Here is a 21734-nt window from a genome sequence, read left to right as displayed (position 1 = left end):
AACCCACTGGCTGCACCCATTGATCCCAAAGAAGAAAGACTCTTGAAAGACTCTCAGCTAATAAGCTCCATTGTGCAGTCTGGAGAGTATTTGCCTTGTTGCCTGATAGATGAGCATGATTTATTTAAGGAGTTGGGGTCAGTGGTTATATTTACTTTTTACAGGAGGAGGAGCTGTGTGTGTGACAGTAGCAGGATATAAAATGTGACCTCTCCTCTGCACATCTCTTGTAGAAGCCTGTGTGTGACAGTGTGTACCACCATGAAGACCTGCGTGCTGTTATCACTGCTGCTGGCGTTGGGTTGTTTGACCATCAATGGTGCACCAGTGGAGCATGTTGGCATGGAGCCAGCCTCATGTGAAAACGCATCAACAAAAGCAGCTGCTGAGCTGGCTCTTACCAAAATCAACCAGGACAGGAAGGAGGGCTACATCTTCAGTCTGCACCGCCTGTCCAACGCCCACATAAAGAGACATGTAAGCCTGCTCCTGCAGTATCAGACCACTTCAGTTCACTGCATTTCTGTTTGTTAACTGGAACACTTTTAGTTTTCAGTACAATCCAGACATTTAGGGTTGTGACTGAAAAGCGTTTGGCTGAAATCTGGAGACAGAGCAGCAACAATTACAGCACAATTGCACAGAAAGATGGGCAGAAAGGAACTATTAGACCTGCAACACTAAAAAACTAGTGTTTGTATTTTGCAAGGGGTCAGCTTATAAATCAGGAGATTTCACGGATCTCAGGAAGTAAAACCAGAAACTGCTGTTAAATTCTATTAAGGTTTTAATGACTGTAAATGTTTGTGTTTTTGATAAAACTGTATATGTGTGTGTTACAGGGAGAGAACAGCGTGGTCTTCTACCTGACTCTGGATGTCGTGGAGACCAAATGCAGCGTTCTCAGCAAGAACGACTGGAAGAGCTGTGAAACTCGTCCCACTGCAAACATGCCGGTTAGAAAAGACACACACTCTGCAAGTGCATGTACTCACACTGTTAAGTAGCTGTTATTTAAAAAAAATGTTTTTATTATATTTTTACTTTTTAATCGATATGCAGTGGTTTGCAAATTGTAAAATGCCTTAAGAGAATTTTCAAAAATGAAAACAAAGGTCTTTTGTTATGTACTTGTATTCTACAGGAGTAGAAAGTACAGTGAAATATATATTTCTGTTTGCAGGTATATGGACAGTGCAAAGCTGCTATCTTCATCAACAAGGTGCACAGTGCGGAGCGTCTCTACAAATACAACTGTGTTATCAGACCAGGTATGAAAATTACTGCATCTCTTTGTTTAACCTATTTCCAGTTTTCCTTGCAAAACATTAAGAAATGATGTGCAGAGCAACACTTGGCACTACATGTCCAAATTTGAGACAGCACTTTTTTTTCACACCACAAAATGTATGAAAATTTGAAGACAATTTTTCTTCTGCTCAGTTCCTGCAGCTAGAGTACATGAGATGTGTCCTGACTGTCCAACTTTAATTCACCACGACAATAACAACGTTCAGAAGACTGTGTCCCACTCTCTGGAAAAGTTCAACAAGGAAAGCGGACTCGCCAATTGTTTTGCTCTCCTCAAAATCTGCCGTGCTGCAGCAGGGGTAAGCTTACCATACCTCCAAAAGGAACATCAGCACATGTGACATAATTATCCTGTCATCTTAACTTCCATAACACACAGTGTCAAGGCTGAGAATATTGTGACTGAATTTCTGACACCAGAAATTAGTTGAAATCACACAAAAATATCCTTCTTAGAGGTTAATCTAAAATCTTTATCAATAAATGACTAAATACTGGCTTTCCATCAAACCACATGCCTGCTTTTCATGTTCAACAGTTTTTATTCCCACCACTCTTTACTTAATAATTCCTCTGCAAATGATTTTCTCACTTAAACGTTTGTTTATTTGTGTGTTCAGATGGCCATGAGTATGTATTACAATGTGGAATTCAGCATCCAGGAGACCATCTGCCCTAACAGCGCAGAAGCAACAGCTGAGAAGTGCCCCCTCATGAACTGCGAGTTCGCCGTGAGTCAAGATAAACACTTCACACCTTTTTTATTTTATCTGAACTGAATTTCCTAAATGAGAAATTTTGATCACACTGCTTGATGAAATTACTTCACTGTGGCTTCTCCAATCAGGGGGCTATCAGTTTTTATCACTACAAGCAAAGTCATCTGATTACAGTCAAGCCTCGAGCAAGGATGTGTTCTAGCTTTATATTACTGGCTAGTTTACGTCAGCAGGAGATTATTCCTAGATTCAGTTTTTCTAATTCTTAAACCTTAGTGAAATGGGCATTCCTCTCTGCTCTTTGTTCCTCTTTTTCTCTCCTCAGCACAAGGGCTTCTGTAAGGCATCCCTCTACCACTCCCCCACTAATGATGAAATCATCGACATAGAGTGTGAGATCTATGAGCCTGAGGTAAGTCTTATCAGGATATGATCTCTGTGTTTTTTTAACATCTTTCAATAACACAGAAAAAACATACAAAACAGGGAATTTGTGTTTGTCCTAGCTGTTGGTTGCTTCTTCTATTGGACAGCAAGTCTTCCTCTGTATGTCAAGTTTTATTTTGATTTTTTATCTGTGATGTCAAACACTTTTTTTTCTTCCATAACGTCCATCATACTTCTACATAAAACCTTGGTTGTCTGATGCTGTTCTCTAGTTTCTGAAAATAATTAAGCCTAGCCTTAGACTATTAGTTATTCTTGTTGTCAACACAACATTTATAGAATAATTATGACTTTCAACTCAAAAACTTCAGACATGAAACATATAACCATACCCTTTGTAATAATATTGTAAGGAAATAGTTTTCAATGACATTAATATTTTTAATGTCTCATGTTCATGTTTTCCTTTTCAGACACAGGTGAGTAGTTGTGTAACAATATAAACTACACATAAAAGTAAATTTTATGTATAGTATAAATTTATGTATAAATTTCAAAATGCAACAGTACAAGACTGTTGGTTTAAAAGAGCATTTGTATTGTTTTCGATTACTAGTGTTTAGATTAGTAAGAAAACACTCTTAGTTTTGACGATGGACTTTTTATGGTTTCCTGTGGAGCTGTAGCAACCCAGATTCTTTCATTACCATTTGCTGCTCTCACAACCAACCAAGATCAACAACAAACTTCTGGAGTTTGATTAATAAATGTGTGAAAATGACTCTATAACACATTTTAGTGCACCGTGGACCTAAACTTTTAACTGTGAATGATGCAATAATTACAGTGAGGTAAAGGTTGATCTTTTCACATGCGAGTGTGGCAGCTCCTGTGTATCAGCTCATCACGGCAGATGCATCATCGCAACATCACATACACTAACTCCAGTACATAACTGCAAGACAAGTTTAAATAAGAAGTTGCAGATCTTACCTTTGTATAGAAAGCTGATGTCCAAAATCATGCATGTGTTTGACAGTCAGTAGGAATATATCTAGAATATATCTATATATCTCACCTGTAAACTGTGATACCACAGGAACCAGAAGAATTTTTCTGTTGCTTAGTTAGTGGCAGATTTTACTTTGAAACAGTGGTGCTTGTTAGGATGGTGAAAAGCAGGATCCAGCTAGTCAACCTTACACAGTGTCATCTTTACAGTCGTACCATTTAAAGTAAAAGTTGGTATCTTGTTTGTGCTCTAGACTGTTTCAAGCTCTAACATTACAAAATCGGATGATACAGCTAAATTCTCACCAGGGCAATCAAAATATCATTCAATGATTCGATTTAAAGTCCTTTCATTTTATTTATATAATACCAATTCAAAACAATAGTGACCTCGAGGTGCTTTATGTTGTAAAGTCAAGACCCTATGATAATAAAAAAAAAAAGCAACTCCAACAATCACCAACAATTACAATATAGGCGTTTTTCCAAATTAATATTGTAAAGAAAAATAAAAATGGTGGTAAAAGTTGACTTGACTTTTAATGAGAAATGCAGTGATTAGCTTTCATCTGGTAGTCACTATGGATTGCAATCAAATCATAGAATCCTTATGGGGCCATTAGCAGAAGTTCAGATTGTAATTCTTCCATCTTGACTTTATTTTTTTTAAATACCTTTTTCTGAAACATGTGTAAGACAGCTTCATTTTCTGGTCACCATTAAATTTGCTCCCATCTGAAGTAGGTCAGATTTTGTTAGCACTTATTCACAGGGCCACTGGATTTTGCTTTACTGTAATGTACCGTATACTCTTTATCTCTTCTCCAGGCTGCTGAGAAAGAGAAGAAGCTCCACCTCCTGGGCGGAGAGACTGACCACAGCCACAATGACACATACTCACACAGCCACGAACAAGACCAAACACACGACCACGTACACGATCACACCAAGAGCCACTCTCATCATGACGAAACCCACAAGCATGCTGACAACCATGATCACCACCACACACATGACCATGCCACAGGCAGCACACACAGGCACGCTCATGACCACTCCCACGACCACAGTCACAGTCACGATCACGTGCACGCTCATCACGACAAGGCACACAACCACAGCAGTGACTTTCCTAACCACCACCACGACTACAAGCACGCTGAAGGTGTGCACACCCATGAACATGACCACGAGCTGGCGCTGGACCACGATCACAACCACAGTCACCTGCATGAACACGAGCACCACCACCATCACCACGAGCACGAACATGAGAACACACCCCACGACCACCCAGAAGGCATGGTGACAATGCTGCCAGCTCTGGGCCAGCCTGTGACCCTGCCTTCCTTCCCTGATGTCCCTGCTGGTGGCCCTGAGCTCGGAGTCACTCTCCCACTTAAACCCGACCCCCAGATTCCTGGAGAAATGGAACCTGCCATCGAGCCCTTCCCAACCTCAGTCTCAGACCAGTGTCCTGTCCCAAAGGCAGGGCGTGACCTGGTGGAGAAACTCTTTGCTGAGGACGCTTTTTTTATGCTTGCTGTATGACATGGCCTATGGAACTGTTTTAGAGGTACACAATGACTCAAGTGTAACAAAGAATGGAAAACTATATGATAAATGATACATTTGCAATAAAAAACATTCACAGTCATTGTAACACATCACTTCTCACGTGTCTAGCCTCTTATCCTAACCATCAAAAATGAATGCCTAACCCTAAACCTTTGGCCTAAACCTAACTGTAACGGGAATGACGTACCTGACCGCTCGTTTAACACACTTTATTCCCATTTGCTGCAATCAGAACACTCAGCTGCAGCATTTCAGCTACAGTCACACACAACAACAACCAAAACTTCTCAGGTCCAGGCCTGTTTAATAGTGGAGATATGATGAGCTGATCGAGCTCAGCTGTGTCCGCCTCCCCCACAGCTGCGCCATGACCCATGCCCTGCCACACTAACCATAACCTAATCCGGTCTTTAAATCTGACACCATTAGCCGTTTCCGGATCCAGTGTTGGGTGTAATGCGTTACTAAGTAACACGTTACTGTAATTAAAATACTTTTCCACTGAAAAAGTAGAGTAACTAATTACTGTTCATATTTAGGTATTTTAATTACAGTTACTTACAATGTACTTGCGTTACATTGTAAAATAATTAAACTCGCTGAATATCATTATTTAATTTCAATCATTTATCTTCTAAACGTAGAAGTAAACTCTGCTGCTTTAACATCGCTGTAGTGCAGCTGCACGTCATTTCGCGCCAGTTTGCTGCATAGTCGTATTCTAAAGCGGCAGATGTCGGACTCGGCTGAAGCGTGTGGCTGTTTTATGAAGTGGACATATTCCCGTCTCTTCACTTTTCTGAAACAAGCAGACAAGAATATTACAGTAATATGTAAGCTATGTCCTGGGGAGAAAAAGCTATCGGCTGCTGTTAATAACACGAGTAATCTACTGAAGCGCCTGACACAAGAGCATAGACGAACACTTCTGAGTGATTCTTGTTCATCATCCATGGATAACACCGCGGCAACTCCTGCTAAGCAGGCAAAACTTGATTTTACTTCAGCAGCACAGAAAGTGTCTGAAGGTGAGCTTAAAAAATGATTGCAGGCTACGTTGTGGAAGAGATGCTACCGGTGCGTACTGTAGAGTCTACGTCTTTTAAACAAAATATTTATTATTTAAAGAGTTTAGTTTCTATTGTTTGCCCACTCAAGGTTTATAGGGATTTTTAAGAAGTATTTAGTTAAATTACTTATTTAGGAATTAAGTTACTTTTCTGACACAGTAATTAGATAAGTATTTTAAATACAATATTGACTAAGTAATTAGTAATTAGTAATTAATTACTTTTTTAAAGTAACTTACCCAACACTGTCCGGATCCAACTTCCGCTTCAGGTCCCAAAGTCAAATGAACACTGTGGCATCACTGGGGGTTAAAAACTTTCTAAATCTCTTGATCTTTAATAAAAATGATCGGCATTGCTGCTTTACGGGTTGTAAAAAGTACAGCTCTGCTATCACATTCGACATAAATGAAGACAGAAAACTAAACAGCAGTGACTTTTCTAGTGTTACTGAACTTGGACTAGCTGGTATATAATGATGTGCTACGTGGTGGCTAGCTACACAGCTATAGTTAGCATAATATCAACACATTAGCACAGTGAAGCTGGGGGATGAACGCTAACTTTTTTCCACTCGATAAAAGTTAACGTGAGGGTTCTAAATGGTTAGGGACAAATGCGATCACGCGGCAGTATCCTGTAAACGGACGGAGAACAACTAGAACACAATACAAAGCATTAAAACATGTTAAAAATATAACAGCCTTAATAAACGTCGAGTAGTTTGGACCCGGAAGCAGGGTTCATACATCATCATTTAAAGACTGAATTGTAACCCTGACACTAAAACCCAGGGCTCTAGAGTGCGACCAATTTGGTCACATATGCAACTTAATTTCTCAATGGTGCGACTGAAAAAAATCCTAGGTCATACCGGTGCTACCTGCCATTCGAGTACAAAGAAGAAAAAGTCTCTGCAACTCTGAAAGTCTGAAACTCAGTTGAACAACAGACACACATTATGCCCATATCGTGGTCCAAACCAATCAGAGATAGTCAGGGGCAGACCTCTCTGATTGGCAAAAAATGCCAGAATCTCAGGTTAAAGCTATCAAAACTATTTCAACAACCACCAAACAGCTAAAACAGCAAATCAGAGCAGGTAAACGGATTCCGCACAAAGACGTAAACACAGAGTGTGGACCCGACGCATCAGAATGAGTGAGATGTCGGCTTTCTCACCCGACGGCACATACGCAGACACGCTGTCGAGGCTGAAAGCCGACAGTTCACTGATTCTGATGCGTCAGGTCCGCTCTTTGTGTTCACGTCTTTTTTTGCGCTAGATTCTGATGCTGCAGGTTTTGTCTCTCTCCAACCAAATTAGACTGAACCAGCAGCAAAAGAAGATCAAAACTAGGCTTCACATTCGACAAACATGGTGATTAATTCCCTCTTACTTTTGCTGTTTTGCTTCCATCGCTATAAAAAAATCACACTTCCTGCACAGGTCTCTCTCTCTCTCTCTTGTTGTACTTCAAGAACAGTTTCCCATCTCAAATCTCTGTTTTCTGCATTTTTCGTTTGCTTATTACGCACAAGACTTGTACAGTGCTGTCAGCCACTGTTTTGTGTTTGTTTGTTTTTTCAAAAAATGACTTCCGACAAGAAAGCCTCATTTCTGCTGTTTAATAGCGAAGAAATTTAAACTGTTTAAAATGATGTAAAATTGCAAAACTCTTGGCCATTTCTCTAATTAAACCTCTGTAACTTTGCTCTGTAATGAGAAAAGATGAAATGAACGACTGATAACTTTTTTGTTAAGTTAAGGCCTGATCCATCTGGAATTCATAGCTACTGCTCTGACATGGAGCCATCAACCTCTGAACACTGAAAAAGCACAGTGTATCCAGAAAACACATTATATGCTGCAATAAATGCACTGCACTGCACTGCCCAAGTGTGCCCTCTCCCCACTGTCTTTCATCAGCAGGCAGCAGCAAACAGGTCATCAGAGCAGGCTGAGATGAAGATTAAGTTTAACATTGCCTACGATATTGTCAAAGAGTGCCAAAGCACTTTAAGCACAAGCACTTTTTCAGTAACTTATCTTTCTTGTAGAACTGTGCTCCAAATAAAGAACTTTGTGTTGACAAGATTGTTGAAAAATTTGGGTGCGCCTAATTTTTGTGCTGGTGCACTTAAGAAAAAAAGTTTGGCACAGCAGTGCAACTGTGGCAATAAGTTAGTCTAGAGCCCTGAAATCACATTTTGAGCCTCAAAAAATGCTTTCAAACTCTTGGGGATAGGCTTTTTGTACCCATTAGTGCCTGTTGGTCTCCACAAGTATAGTGGCATGCCAATTTTCTTTCCCCACAAAGATGTCTAAAGACGCACGCACAGGTTAAAGACACTGGACCAGAGTACTGTTAGTCTTTCAATCAACAGGAGCATGGACCGAACCAGTGATAGCATTACTTTTCAGCATTACAATGTTTGTTTGGGTTTTTTACATATTATAAGATTCATGCAAATTAAGATTATATATACACACCATATGAATAGGAATAAAAATAAGGAAGGCTTTATTTGGAATATTATATGTACTATTCTATGTACCATTTTTCTTCCACTTATCCAATATTTAGGAAACTATAATTATAGCTATAAGATCAAACTAAGCATCAGAATCTTGTTTGAGAAAGGGGCAATGTTCCCCTTCAGCTCCACTGCACCTTGAGACCTTCTGGATTTCATTGATGAGAAAAAGAAAATCTTGACTTGCTCAACCCCACCACAACTTAAGGAGATGTGATGCTTTTCCGAGTAGGCATGACCATCCAACACAAGACGATATGTTGAAAAAAACAGAATCGATGTGTGAACATGATCCAGAAAAGCTTCTCTGGGCCAAAGCTTTTTTTAAACTGAGGCAAAGCCTGAAAGCCACAATGTCTGGAATTAAGATGAGAGTGACCATCTGGTTTGCTATCAGCACTCATTTCAAAAACCATGCATCTCTGATGCTTCAGTCTGGAGCATCTGTTGCAATGGTAAATTGCATACTGCATCTGTTACAACAACATGACTTCATAGTACGAGAGTCCAGGTGCAGTCCAGGTCTTTCACCAGATGAAAACACTATAAAATCAGGAAGAGCTAGGACTGCTGAGCAGCTAGAATCCTATATATCTGTAGAATTGGGTAACATTCCTCTCCCTAAAGTTTAGCAGCTGATCTCCTCAGTTCCTTCAGTTTTTTGAGACATGTGACTGTCATCAATTTCAAAATAAGCCAATATTTTGTCATAAAATTTCATTTTTCTGTGTAAACATTGAATATATTTTCTATTGTGGATAAAATATGTGAAATTGTGAGATTCAAAAATCAATGTATTCTGTTTTTATTTACGTTTAACACAATGTCCCAACTTTTTCAGAATTCATTAAAAATCCACATGTTGAACTCTCTCTTCTGACTTTGACTAATTTTACACAAAGCTTTGATAAATGCTTATGATGTTTTGGTTTTCCTTAATAAGGAGAGTGTGTGGAATGTTGTGAAGAGAGGCAGGATGATCCAAGATGAAAGGGACAAGTTGCCAGAAGGCAGAATATCAGGCATACAAGTTACAAGTGCCATGGCATTCCATATTACAATGACAATCATAATAAAAATCCACAAAGGTCAGCAACAGAAGGTAAGACAGGTGCTGAGAAACCAACTGAAAGTATTCGCCCCCCTTGAACTTTTCCACATTTTGTCACATTACAGCCACAAACATGAATCAATTTTATTGGAATTCCACGTGAAAGACCAATACAAAGTGGTGTACACGTGAGAAGTGGAACGAAAATCATACATGATTCCAAACATTTTTTACAAATAAATAACTGAAAAGTGGGGTGTGCGTAATTATTCAGCCCCCTGAGTCAATACTTTGTAGAACCACCTTTTGCGGCAATTACAGCTGCCAGTCTTTTAGGGTATGTCTCTACCAGCTTTGCACATCTAGAGACTGAAATCCTTGCCCATTCTTCTTTGCACAACAGCTCCAGCTCAGTCAGATTAGATGGACAGCGTTTGTGAACAGCAGTTTTCAGATCTTGCCATAGATTCTTGATTTCTTGATTGATTTCCTCTCTTCCCCAGTGCACTATGGCCCCTCAGTTTGTCTGAGCCAGCCATTGGCCTCCAGAGCAACAGATAGAAGAGGAGAAAGTCCAGCATTAGTCTCACATGTGTCTGTCGAAAATCTCTCTGTAAGAACTAGGCTTACAGGTCCTGCAAAGGAAGATTTCCAGGTCAATACTGATACTGATATTGCTCCAGTACACTCGAGACCAGGTCAAGGTGAACATTCAGCAAATACGTGGACAAAAAGATGAGCATGCAAAAAGAAAAAGCATGTGGCAACATAATCAGCTGATCGACCGGCAGCCTTCTTTGGAGAGCCTAGAGACATCACGGAAAGAAGAAAGCAAATAGAGTTAGAAGTGCTTATTTAAATGTGTGTGTATCCAGGAGAAAGATCTCTCTGTAAACTAACCTCTGATATCATGTCTGAGTTCAAGGCCTTAGTCAGGGAGATGCAAAGAACCCAAAGGTCAATCTTCCTGCTCCAGAGTGCTCTGAACCTCAGACCTCCAAACAGGACAATGACCCTAAGCACACAGCACAGGAGTGGCTTCAGGACCACTCTGTGAATGTTCCAGACAGAGACACACTTGAACCCAATTGAACATCTCTGAAGAGATCTGAAAATGGCTGTGCACCAACTGTCCGAATTTGTACAAATAAATGCTATGTTCTTTTGACCTTTCACCCTCTTGATCCTCCCATTTAGTTTGTGTTAATATGGTGGTGAATGTGTACCCACACTGTCCCAGAGCCAAAAATCACAATGAACCAATCACCAAGGAAACAACTGACTCTCCCTGTATGCACATCTATGAATTGTGGCTTTGCGTCACGTAACAAACAAATACTTCAAAACAAAGTGAGCTTATTATCTAATTACTTATAGTAATTTCATTAAAATGTGCTTTTAAGAGGCTGAATTTAGAAACCTGATGCTGACAGTGTTCTGAAATTTACAGTCACTTAGGCTGCTAGAGAAAGAATAAAGAATGAATAGCTAGCTCTAGTGTTGTTAATAAGAAAAGTATACTGTATTCAGTTTAAGTTTCTATTTATGATACTGAATGTAAGATTCGGTTTATAATTTTTAAATGTATTTTCATATATGTGATCTTACCTTTCGTGTGCTCTGTGTGTGTTCTGTCCAGTCTCCTCTAACCCCAGATCCCACCAAGTTGTAAATGCATGCTCAACTGTAGAATAGCAGTGTGAGATTAGTTGCTGCTTTGATTACTCGCCATCATTTTTTACCTTTTTGCTGTTTTTATTGAACAAACGTTAAGCTTCGTCCTTGATTTTACTCAGTGCCAAGAGTAGATCATATGACCTTCAACAAACTGGTTGCACACGCTGATCCAAAAGAAGAAATAGATTGCATAAGTGATTATCTAACAACTGATAAGCTCCGTTGTGCAAGTGTGCACTGCATGTGTTTGGCTGGATGATAGGTGAGCATGACTTTTTGAGAGGTAGGGGTCAATGGTTATATTTACCATTGACAAGAGGTGTGTGTGGGTGGAATGGGGGGACTTAAACAGTAGCAGGATATAAAATGTGACCTCTCTGTCTCTGCACATCCCTTATTTAAGCCTGAGTGTGACGGTGTGTAAGAGAGAGAGTCGTCCCAGGCCTTTACCATGAAGACCTGCGTGCTGTTATCACTGCTGCTGGCGTTGGGTTGTGTGACCATCAATGGTGCACCAGTGGAACATGGTGGCATAGCACCAGGCTCATGTGAAGATGCTTCAACAAAAGCAGCTGCTGAACTGGCTCTTACCAAAATCAACCAGGACAGAAAGGAGGGCTACATCTTCAGTCTGCACCGCCTGTCCAACGCCCACACAAAGAGACATGTAAGCTGAGCTTGCAGTATTATTATTGTATGGTAGACCAGAGCTGTTTAAGGCAGAATTACTTTCTAGCAGAGTCCAGACCAGTTCAGTGTATTTTGGCATTACTGGAATACTGAAATTCATAAAATCATAAAGTGATTTGACTAAAAATCTGGAGAAAGAGTCAGTTAGAAACATTTGCATAAAACAAATATGTTCCAAAAAAGGATCAGAAGATAAATTACGAGTAACCACTGAAAATAAATTCCATTAGCGTTTTATTGCCAGTAAATAATGTTTGATTAAATCTGTGTGTGTTACAGGGACAGAATGGTGTGGTCTTCTACCTGAATCTGGATGTTGTGGAGACCAACTGCAGCGTACTCAGCAATAAGGACTGGAAGAGCTGTGACATTCGTAGTGGCAATACGCAGGTTAGAAAAAACACGCACAAACACTGCATGTGCAAATTCTCATCAACAAGTTTACCAAAAATCTGTATGCGTATGTAATTAATACATGTGTTAGTCCTGGTTTTTTCATTACTGTCTCTTGTGTTCTGCTTAAGGCTTTCTTACAATCTTAAATGTATCTGTTTTAACATAGTGAGCATCTTAGTTTTGTGTTCCATAAGCAATAGTTCAGAAGATGGCAGGTGAATAAAGATATTTGGTATTGTCATTGTTCTTTCAGCTAACAGTAATACATTTATATAAAGGTATAAAAGGTATAAAAAATGTTTTAAAAAAGTCTAAATAAAATCTTTTGCGAATGTGATGCTGTATGTATGAGCAGTACAGTAACATCATGTATTGTGTTGTGTTTGCAGGTATATGGACAGTGCAAAGCTGCTATCTTCATCAGTAAGGTACACAGAGTGGTTCGTCTCTACAAATACAAGTGTGCTATCAGACCAGGTATGAAAAATATTACATATATCAAAAAGAAGTGATTGTGGTTTTCATTAAAATTCAACCGTCAGATCTACAAAGACATCAAGGTCCAGACTTAGAACATGTTTTTGTGGAGTGCAACAGTCTCTTCATAATTAAAATGATTTTTTGTTCTGCTCAATTCCTGCAGGTAGGGTGCATCAGTTCTGTGGTGGCTGTCCAGGTTTAACTGACCATAGTCACGATAAAGTTCAGAAGGCTGTGACCCAGTCTCTGGAGAAGTTCAATCAGCAGAGTGGGCTGGCCAATCGTTTTGCTCTGCTCAAAATCTCCCGTGCTACTTCACAGGTAGGGAGATCAAAATTAAGATGTGAGGCATCATGTATCCTCTGCTCTTTTATTGTATATATATATTCTCATCATGCACTGTCAAGGCTGAGAATAAGGTGGCAGAATTCCCCTTTACAAATTTACACCGTCAAATTTAATGGAACCACACAGAGAAGCTCTTACACAAAAATTAGATTAAAAAACTACAGTAGCCAGTAAGTAAAGTTTGCATGAACTGTATCATATTTCATAAAGTTTTCTACCAAATCTGGTATAAACAGAAAGGAGGCACATACATTTTTATGGTAGTGGCACTGCTCTGCCTGGACTGATACTGATTGTATCCATACCTAACTGGTACTACTACTGTACTGGTACTTTGGTACTTACATTAAGACACATTTTGCTCCACCCACTCTTTCCTGCTCTGCTGTGTTTCGTTGACCTGCGGTCACATGACTCAGCAGCACTAAGCAGAACTATACAGGCTGCAGGAAGTGACAAAGTGGAGCAACGTATAGAGGTTCCAGGTTCTAAGAAATAAAATGTATACAGTTTTCCATTCATCTTGTCACATTCTAATATTGCACTAAAAAGTATCTCAGTTTTGAAATGACCAGACCACAGCCCAGCAGCCAAGAAGAAACAGACAGAAAACAGAAGAAACAAAGCTAATTTGTTTGTCTCCCCAAATAGTGAGTGCAGATGGCTGCCCCTCCCTGAGCCTGATTCTGCTGGAGGTTTCTTCCTGTTAAAAGGGAGTTTTTCCTTCCCACTGGTGATTTCATTACTGGGGTTATCTCTGTATTTTTGTAAGGTCTCTACCTTACAATATAAAATGCCTTGAGGCTACATAAAAAACTGAATTAAAATTAATTTAATTTAATTAAACAGAACGAGAAAATTTTGCACATGCATTACTGTCGTGACAGGGGGCGCTACACCACCCCCAGACTTGCCAATGGCCATTCTGTTAACTAGTTACTGTGTGAAAAAAGAATCACAGCAATTTAGTGGTTATTAAAATGTATTCTATACCAAAAATTTGCTGTATCCGACACCACCACAGAATACTAAAAAAAAAACTATGCTGCCCCAATTCTCACACATGATTTTATATCAAGTCTCTTCCTTAATTTGGGCTTTTTCCTTTCTCTGTGTGTCTTTGTGCGTCCAGGTTGTCGCAGGTAGGAAGTACCATGTGGAATACACCATCCAGGAGACCACCTGCCCCCAGAGGGCAGGAGCAGATGAACATTGCCCCCCCATGGAATGCGAGTTTGCTGTGAGTCTTTTATTAATCTTTCATCTACTAGGTTTTGCCCTGTTTATTCTCAAATGAAATGAAGTTCAACTCACCTTCTCCATCAGGGGATTGTTTTACTTTCTAACAGTGCAAGGAAAAGACCTTCATTTGCTGCCAAAGCTTAGTATGTTCTAGCTTCATATCAGTGGCTTGTGTATGACAGCAGGAGATTACTTTGACATTTAGTTTGCGTAGTTTAGAAAAAACAACATAAAACTACGAAGTTTTCAGATGCAAATTTGTAGTGTAATGGCATCAAGTGACGATGAGTTGGCCGTAAGGTTTGTAAACAAGAAAACAAAGAAACTTTATTTTGGATTCATCCAGACATCCATTCGCTTCCGCTTATCCTTTTCAGGGTCATGGGGGTGCTGGAGCCTATCCCAGCTGTCATAGGGCGAGAGGCGGGCACCCTGGACAGGTCGTCAGTCTGTCGCAGGGCTAACACACAGGGGCAGACAACGATTCACACTCATACCTATGGGCAATTTAGACTTTTCAATTAACCTATCCCCACAAAGTGCATGTCTTTGGACTGTGGGAGGAGAACCCACGCAAACACGGGGAGAACATGCAAACTCCACACAGAAAGACCCTGGCCTGATGGTGGAATTGAATTCAGGACCTTCTTGCTGTGAGGCAACAGTGCTAACCATGCTACTGTGCTGCCCATTCTGGATTCATCCAATTCTAAATAGAAGGCAGCAGCAAGAAGAATTTCTTGCTTTAATCCAAGAGGTGAAGCTGCATCACAGCTGCTTTTGTACATAATTCAAGACGTCAGTGAGGAAGTCTGAGCTCTTGTGGGTAGACCACGCCTGAGGAGGCAGAGAAATATTTTTCAGATTGCCGTATGATCCAGTGCAGCATCTAGCTGCTTAGAATTGAAAACCTATTTCCATATCCTTGTATATTCAGTACTGGTATGCCTTTGAGCTGCAAGCACACTTGCCAAATGCAGTGGTCTGATTGGTCCAATCTGTTTATTCACATTCGAGAATCAGAAAAACTGAACTTGATCCCAAAAAATTAGTCCAAAAGTCTTCTTTTTCTCTCCTCAGCACAAGGGTTTCTGTAAGGCATCCCTCTTCCACGCTCTCAATGACGATGAGGTTATTGAGGTAGCCTGTGAGATCTATGAGCCTGAGGTGAGACTCTTTTAGATTGTTTCGCTGTATAACTTCAATGTCTTTTTACAGCATAAGAAAAAAAAGGATGATTGGTGGATTGTGTGATTTTAATTTTAATTCACTGCACGCAGTGTTTTGGAACTCACTAAATTAACACAAACTGTTTATACATGTCTTTGCTGTATACCTCCAATGAGGATGTGTTTTTTTAAACTACAGAATCAGATGGACACATCCAAAGTTTTGTTAACACCATACCCCTAAAGTTTAGCAAACAGATCTGCTACAGTGCTTTAGCCTGTCAAAATTCTCAGTCACACCTGGTACACCTCTATTTTGAAGCTGTAATTGTCCAGATAGAAGAATTAAAAAATACAATTCACTCTGTGCTGTTGCTGTGAAGGGGGACCATAGCTATGGAAGCCAAAATTGCTGTTTGTTATTTTCAGGACTTAAGTGGGCCTTGAAAATCTGAAGATGGAAGCACCAGCCCATATTTTATTCACATGGCCATTAGAGGTTGCAAACCTATAATACACTGTTCACTCTTTAATATCCTACACTCTTTATCTCTTCTCCAGGCTGCTGAGAGAGAGAAGAAGCTCCACCTGCTGGGCGGAGAGACTGACCACAGCCACAATGACACACACTCACACAGCCACGACCAAGACCAAACACACGACCACGCACATGATCACACCAAGTGCCACTCTCATCATGGCCCCACCCACAACCACACTGATGACCATGATCACCACCACACACATGACCATGCCACAAACAGCGCCCATAGGCACGCTCATGACCACTCCCATGACCACGGTCTGAATCACGATCACGTGCACGCTCATCACGCCAAGGCACATAACCACAGCGGTGATTCTCTCAATCACCACCACCACTATAAGCATGCTCTAGGTGTGCACACACATGAACATGACCACGAGCTGGCTCTGGACCATGACCACAACCACGGTCACCTGCATGAACATGAGCACCACCACCATCACCACAAGCACGAACATGAGAACACACCCCACGATGAACCACAGGGAACAGTGATAGTCCTGCCCGCCTTGGGCCAGCCTGTGACCCTGCCTTCCTTCCCTGATGTCCCAGTTGGTGGCCCTGGAGTTGGAGTCACTCTCCCACTTAAACCCGACCCTCAGATTCCTGGACAGATGGAGCCCACCATCGAGCCCTTCCCAACCTCAGTCTCTGCCCAGTGCCCCACCACAGCGGGAAAGCATAAAAATGTGGATGAACTCTTCAATAAAGACCCCGAATTTAAGCCAGCTGCAGCCAGGTCATAAAGCCTATAAAACTGTTTTTAAATACACACACAAAGGCTCAAGTGTAATGAAAAGAAGGAAGACTATTTGGCATTAAATTTTTCTACATTAAACACATTATCAGTAAAGGACTGCTTGCATGAGTCAATCTTACTGTTTCATGTCATATAGCAAAAAAAATGTTTTAAATGCACCTTTTCCACTCTGGCATTTTTTTTCATAGATTCCACTAAACAACTGATTTGCTTTGGCAAAAGGCTGCTAGTATTTTTGCACCAACCACGCAATTCCCATAGAGGTTTTAACTGAAACCCTGCCATAACTCAGCATGCTGTGGAGTTAAAAATTTGTGGCACCTTAAAAATTTAATACAGGTGACAAAAGGTAAAGACATTCTGTAGCTGAGTAGAAGTACAGGGACTTGTTTTAAAACTTTGGGAACCAGCTGAAGTATTGATTCAGCTTCTCTGCAATGAAATGAATAGCTGAACCTCCGAGTGTACACCTGTGGACTAACCAACTGATAGGTTTGTAGCTTGAACCTATTCGCTGGAACGTTGAAGGCAATGTGATTACACAGCAAGCAAGACACGAGTAGGCAACATTCTTTATGTTTCACGTGCACGGGAGAGAACTGGACAGGCGCCGTTCCTTCGCTTGACCCCAGTTGCTCTCGTCCGCTCTCCCGTAACACTGCTCTTTTATTGTGGTTACATGAATATGCCTATATAGGTTCATTAACATATGACATCTTATATAGGTATGCATGTGAACAAAGAATACCCTGAGTGTGTGTGTGTGTGTATCTGTGTGTGTATGGGGTCAAGATGTAACCCCATGAAGACTCCCCAAAGCTGGTGCCAGGAGTCTAGCGGTACATCTGAACAAAAGGCTCTTAGCCTAAAACAGATATACGTATGTTTGCTATACCATATATCAGCAAGAGAAGATACGACCTCTCCTAGGAGGTGTGTGATCTATGCCAGAACACTCTGAAGAGGAGTGAACGCACTCCCCTCTTCATGCTACACAGAGTTGTTACAGACCTCCTAGGATGAGACATTCTTTCAATCTACAAATGATTATATACTTCTAAGCATATATGAGTAAATATTTCTAAGCATAAATGACAATCACAATACAAATCTAACACCAACTGTTTAAGGTAACGTGCTAACACGGTTAATGCTAGCATCACTGCATTTAGCCCCACCTTTTTATGCTCATGTTAGCAGTACTAGCTAGCTAACTTGCTCTTCACAAATAAAGCTTCAAGTTGAGGCTCGCTGCATACCCAAGAGAAATGTGACATTTGAGAGGCACAGATTCTTCAGAGCTGCAGAACAGAAGCAAAACGTGTGAATTTGGAGGACTTACAGACTCTTTGATCAAAGACAGACTTGTGTGTGGGATTCCATACAACAGTCTGAGATAGAGGCTACTGAGAGGAGAATATCTTGACCTGGAAAAAGCATTAACACAGTGCTCAGTGGCTGAGACGGTGAAAGCACAAGCTAAAGAACTGCTTAGTGACAGCCGCAGAGTGGATGCAAGAACACAAAGTTTATAAGACGAGTGCTGCCGCTGAAATGCAACAGCAATTAAAACTGTCAGCAAACAGGGACAGAAAAGAAAAGACTTGTGGTCGATGTGGAATGCAACATTCACCTAAAAAATGTCCTGCGTATGGCAAAAGATGCAATAACTGTAACAAAAATAACCATTTTGCTAGATGATGCAAAGCTCAAACCCCAAAACAAAGTACAGTCCATGCTGTGGATGTAGAAGACACAGAGGAACTCTATGTAGTCACAGTGACTCAAGTGACTTGAAAAAGCTGCTTATAAAAGAACCAGTTCTGAAGTTTTATTATCCGACGAGACCTGTTAAGATCTCATCCGATGCATCACAGAGTGAGCTTGGAGCTGTTCTTATGCAGAAGTATGGTGAGTGGCAGCCTGTTGCATATACATCGCGATCCATTACAAACACAGAGGCAAGATATGCACAGATTGAAAAAGAAATGCTGAGAAGGGCTAGGTTTCGTCACTAATTTCTAGAATCGATTTGATTCCAATTCACAAGGTCCTGATTCGATTCAATCCATGATTTCGATTCGATTCAATTTGAATAGGGGAAATTTTGCCTCGGACAGTCAGAAATATTATACTAATGATCATTTATCAGTACTGACACTTGTGAGACTTCATCAGAGGTGTGAGTATCAAAGCAGATGCCTTTGTGTCAAAGTAACTGAAGATAAAACACAGAAAAAACATGAAGGAGATTTTCCTGGCCTGGCTTATTATAGCAGATAGCCTTAAAAACATTCTGCAGTAGAAGAAAAACTGAAGAAAAACATGAATCAACATATGAACATTACCTGATGCTGCTGAAGTGAAGCACAGCAAAGTTACAGAAGTTTTATTACAGACACAGCTAAGCAATTTGCAGTTTGTCATCATTTTAAAAACAGCAAAAATGAAACTTTCTTGTCGGAAGTCTTTTTTTTTTTTTTAAACAGCGCTGTTACGTTGATACGGCGCTGTTTTTAATAACTTAATAATTTAACCAACACGGTAATAAGCAGTGTTGGTTAAGTTACTTTGAAAAATAATTAATTATACTTACTAGTTACTTCTTCAAAAAAGTAACTGAGTTAGTTTAACCCTCTGGGGTCCAGGTTATAATCAGCCATTTACTTTGCCTTGTTTGGTATCATCCTTTTCAGCACAACCTCACGTGTCTGAATTTACAATTATGTTTTCATTTTGATATACTGTATTAACACAATTGATCTAAAATCAGAAAAAAACATAAAATCAGAGCAGAAAAGTTTTAAAGTTTTAAAATAATTTTACTGTAACAACCACTGTTAAAAAAAAATTGTACATAATGTGATCAGCTACATGAAATGTGCTCTTTTTATGGATCACTAAGCAAACCACATGTCTATGTGACCTTTCACCTAATAACTTTTGTGATGAACTTATTTACCAACTAACAGCTTCCTCTTTCTCTAAGAACATACAGATTTAGAAAAAGGGGAACCTCAGCTCTGAGTTCTTAGAATAACTCTGTTTTATTTGTACACACACACACACACACACACACACACACACAGACACACAGAAAAGTATAAATAAAGCACGCAGACAGTGATGAGACGCAGGTCGTGCGTCCATGACTGCCCTCGCGAGTGAAAGACAACTGCATTGTTTGTGTTTTCTAACTCAGGGGTCTTAGCTGAAGAACTGCGGGGTGATTTTTAGAAATCTCCTGTCAACCACAAACATGTTTAATGAATCATATTTCATGAATTTAAATGCAAATATAAATTGTCAATTTTAAAATGCACAAGTTTTGCAAACTTGTGCATTTTGCAAAAGTTATTTGCAAAAGTAATTTGCAGCCATTTACCTTTTACCCTTTTTTATAACCATTTCAAACTATTTACATGACAATAAGCTGTTCTGCATTAAATAAGATGCCACACAAATTATTTCTGCCACTTCAAAAAAATAATTTCTGTCCACTATAAAGGAGAACATCACAAGCTGACAGCAGCAGGTGTATCACTCCTCCTGTTTTTTACCTGGAGACAGCAGTCACCTCATTGTTCTGACACACAACATTACACACTAACTACAAAAGGCAACACATTAACTACACACTCCAAACACGCTAAACGTCAAAAATCTCTCACTTAAAACTCGCACTCTCTCGTTTTCTGCTGTCTTTCTTTCTCTCTCTCTCTCTCACCATCACTCCTAAAACTTAACCCTCTTTCTAATCAACCAAATGTCATGTTGCCATATCATTTTTGATTGGTCAACACGAACTGGCTGTTTTTTGTTTTGTTTTTTTAATTTTTTGGTCAGAAGCAGAGAGTGCTTGCTAGCGCTGTCCTTAGTAAACGTGACGAAACTATTGAGGAAAAAATGCCACGTATATACAGTGGGTTGCAAAAGTATTCGGCCCCCTTGAACTTTCCCACATTTTGTCACATTACAGCCACAAACATGAATCAATTTTATTGGAATTCCACGTGAAAGACCAATACAAAGTGGTGTACACGTGAGAAGTGGAACGAAAATCATACATGATTCCAAACATTTTTTACAAATAAATAACTGCAAAGTTACAGCTCGATAGCTAGCCGGGAGCTCGAGGGTCACTGAAGCCGCCGAGAACGGCACAACTCCCGGCACATCATTTTCAGATCACCGCGGACTTTCGCTAGTCAGGTTAAACGTAATATATATGTCACTTAGACAACCTAAAATGTTATTGTTGGGCTTTTTTCAGTGTTATGTTTGTTCGTGAGTAAATCGGTTTGGCTGAGATTAAAGTTATTAGATTAGATTAGATAAAATAAAACTTTATTAATCCCCGGGTGGGTTCCTCCTTGGTTTTCACACAGCTGACTAAACGTCAAAGAGAAAACTGATTAAACAGAAGTGTGAGACGGTCGAGAATTTACACCAGTGTCCTGTTATATTTTAGATAGCAAGGAGCAGACGGCCGAGTTTATTAAACTCCACCGAGACAGCGGTTACGCTAATCAGAAGGCTAGACCGTCCAATTTCCCCAGCCGTTTACTTCCGGCCTACCTGACCTTCTGAGGACCCGGCCCACGTAGACCGCGAAGGCCGGGTCCTCAGGAGGATGCAGCCCATGAATTTGGACACGACCACTATCACCTGGAACAGCTACACATACATAAGAACAAACACTCAGAAGATCTGTAAGACAAGTAAAGCAACCTATGAGACTGACTGAACAGAGGTAAATG

The 21734-nt window shown here is 40.2% G+C and overlaps 2 protein-coding genes and 1 long non-coding RNA gene across 4 annotated transcripts; 2 read left to right on the top strand and 1 right to left on the bottom strand.

The window, feature by feature from the left end:
• The first annotated feature begins 215 nt into the window (after positions 1 to 215).
• On the top strand, positions 216 to 5098 carry fetub (fetuin B). The gene is made up of 7 exons (XM_019346985.2): positions 216 to 477; positions 843 to 956; positions 1184 to 1271; positions 1444 to 1610; positions 1932 to 2042; positions 2356 to 2442; positions 4257 to 5098. The coding sequence occupies exons 1-7, from the start codon at positions 262 to 264 to the stop codon at positions 4977 to 4979; spliced, it is 1506 nt and encodes a 501-aa protein (XP_019202530.1). The 5' UTR covers positions 216 to 261; the 3' UTR covers positions 4980 to 5098.
• A 4913-nt stretch (positions 5099 to 10011) lies between these two features.
• Positions 10012 to 11554, bottom strand: LOC109195207 (uncharacterized). Of its 2 annotated transcripts, none has more exons than XR_002056902.2 (3): positions 11274 to 11554; positions 10566 to 10716; positions 10012 to 10471 (listed from the first exon to the last, which is right to left on the bottom strand). It is a non-coding gene; the product is annotated as an uncharacterized LOC109195207 (long non-coding RNA). The 2 variants fall into 2 exon arrangements; XR_003214381.1 differs by having other exon boundaries at positions 10566 to 10680.
• Positions 11555 to 11718: 164 nt separating this feature from the next.
• LOC100708655 (histidine-rich glycoprotein) lies at positions 11719 to 17071 on the top strand. Its single transcript, XM_005458277.4, has 7 exons — positions 11719 to 12009; positions 12312 to 12422; positions 12818 to 12905; positions 13072 to 13229; positions 14389 to 14496; positions 15579 to 15665; positions 16229 to 17071. The coding sequence occupies exons 1-7, from the start codon at positions 11794 to 11796 to the stop codon at positions 16958 to 16960; spliced, it is 1500 nt and encodes a 499-aa protein (XP_005458334.1). The 5' UTR covers positions 11719 to 11793; the 3' UTR covers positions 16961 to 17071.
• The last annotated feature ends 4663 nt before the right edge of the window (positions 17072 to 21734 follow it).

Source organism: Oreochromis niloticus, linkage group LG17 (assembly GCF_001858045.2).
Source record: "Oreochromis niloticus isolate F11D_XX linkage group LG17, O_niloticus_UMD_NMBU, whole genome shotgun sequence".
Lineage (NCBI taxonomy): Eukaryota > Metazoa > Chordata > Actinopteri > Cichliformes > Cichlidae > Oreochromis > Oreochromis niloticus.
Note: the sequence above shows the minus strand (reverse complement) of the source record. Positions and strands in the feature narration are given on the sequence as shown.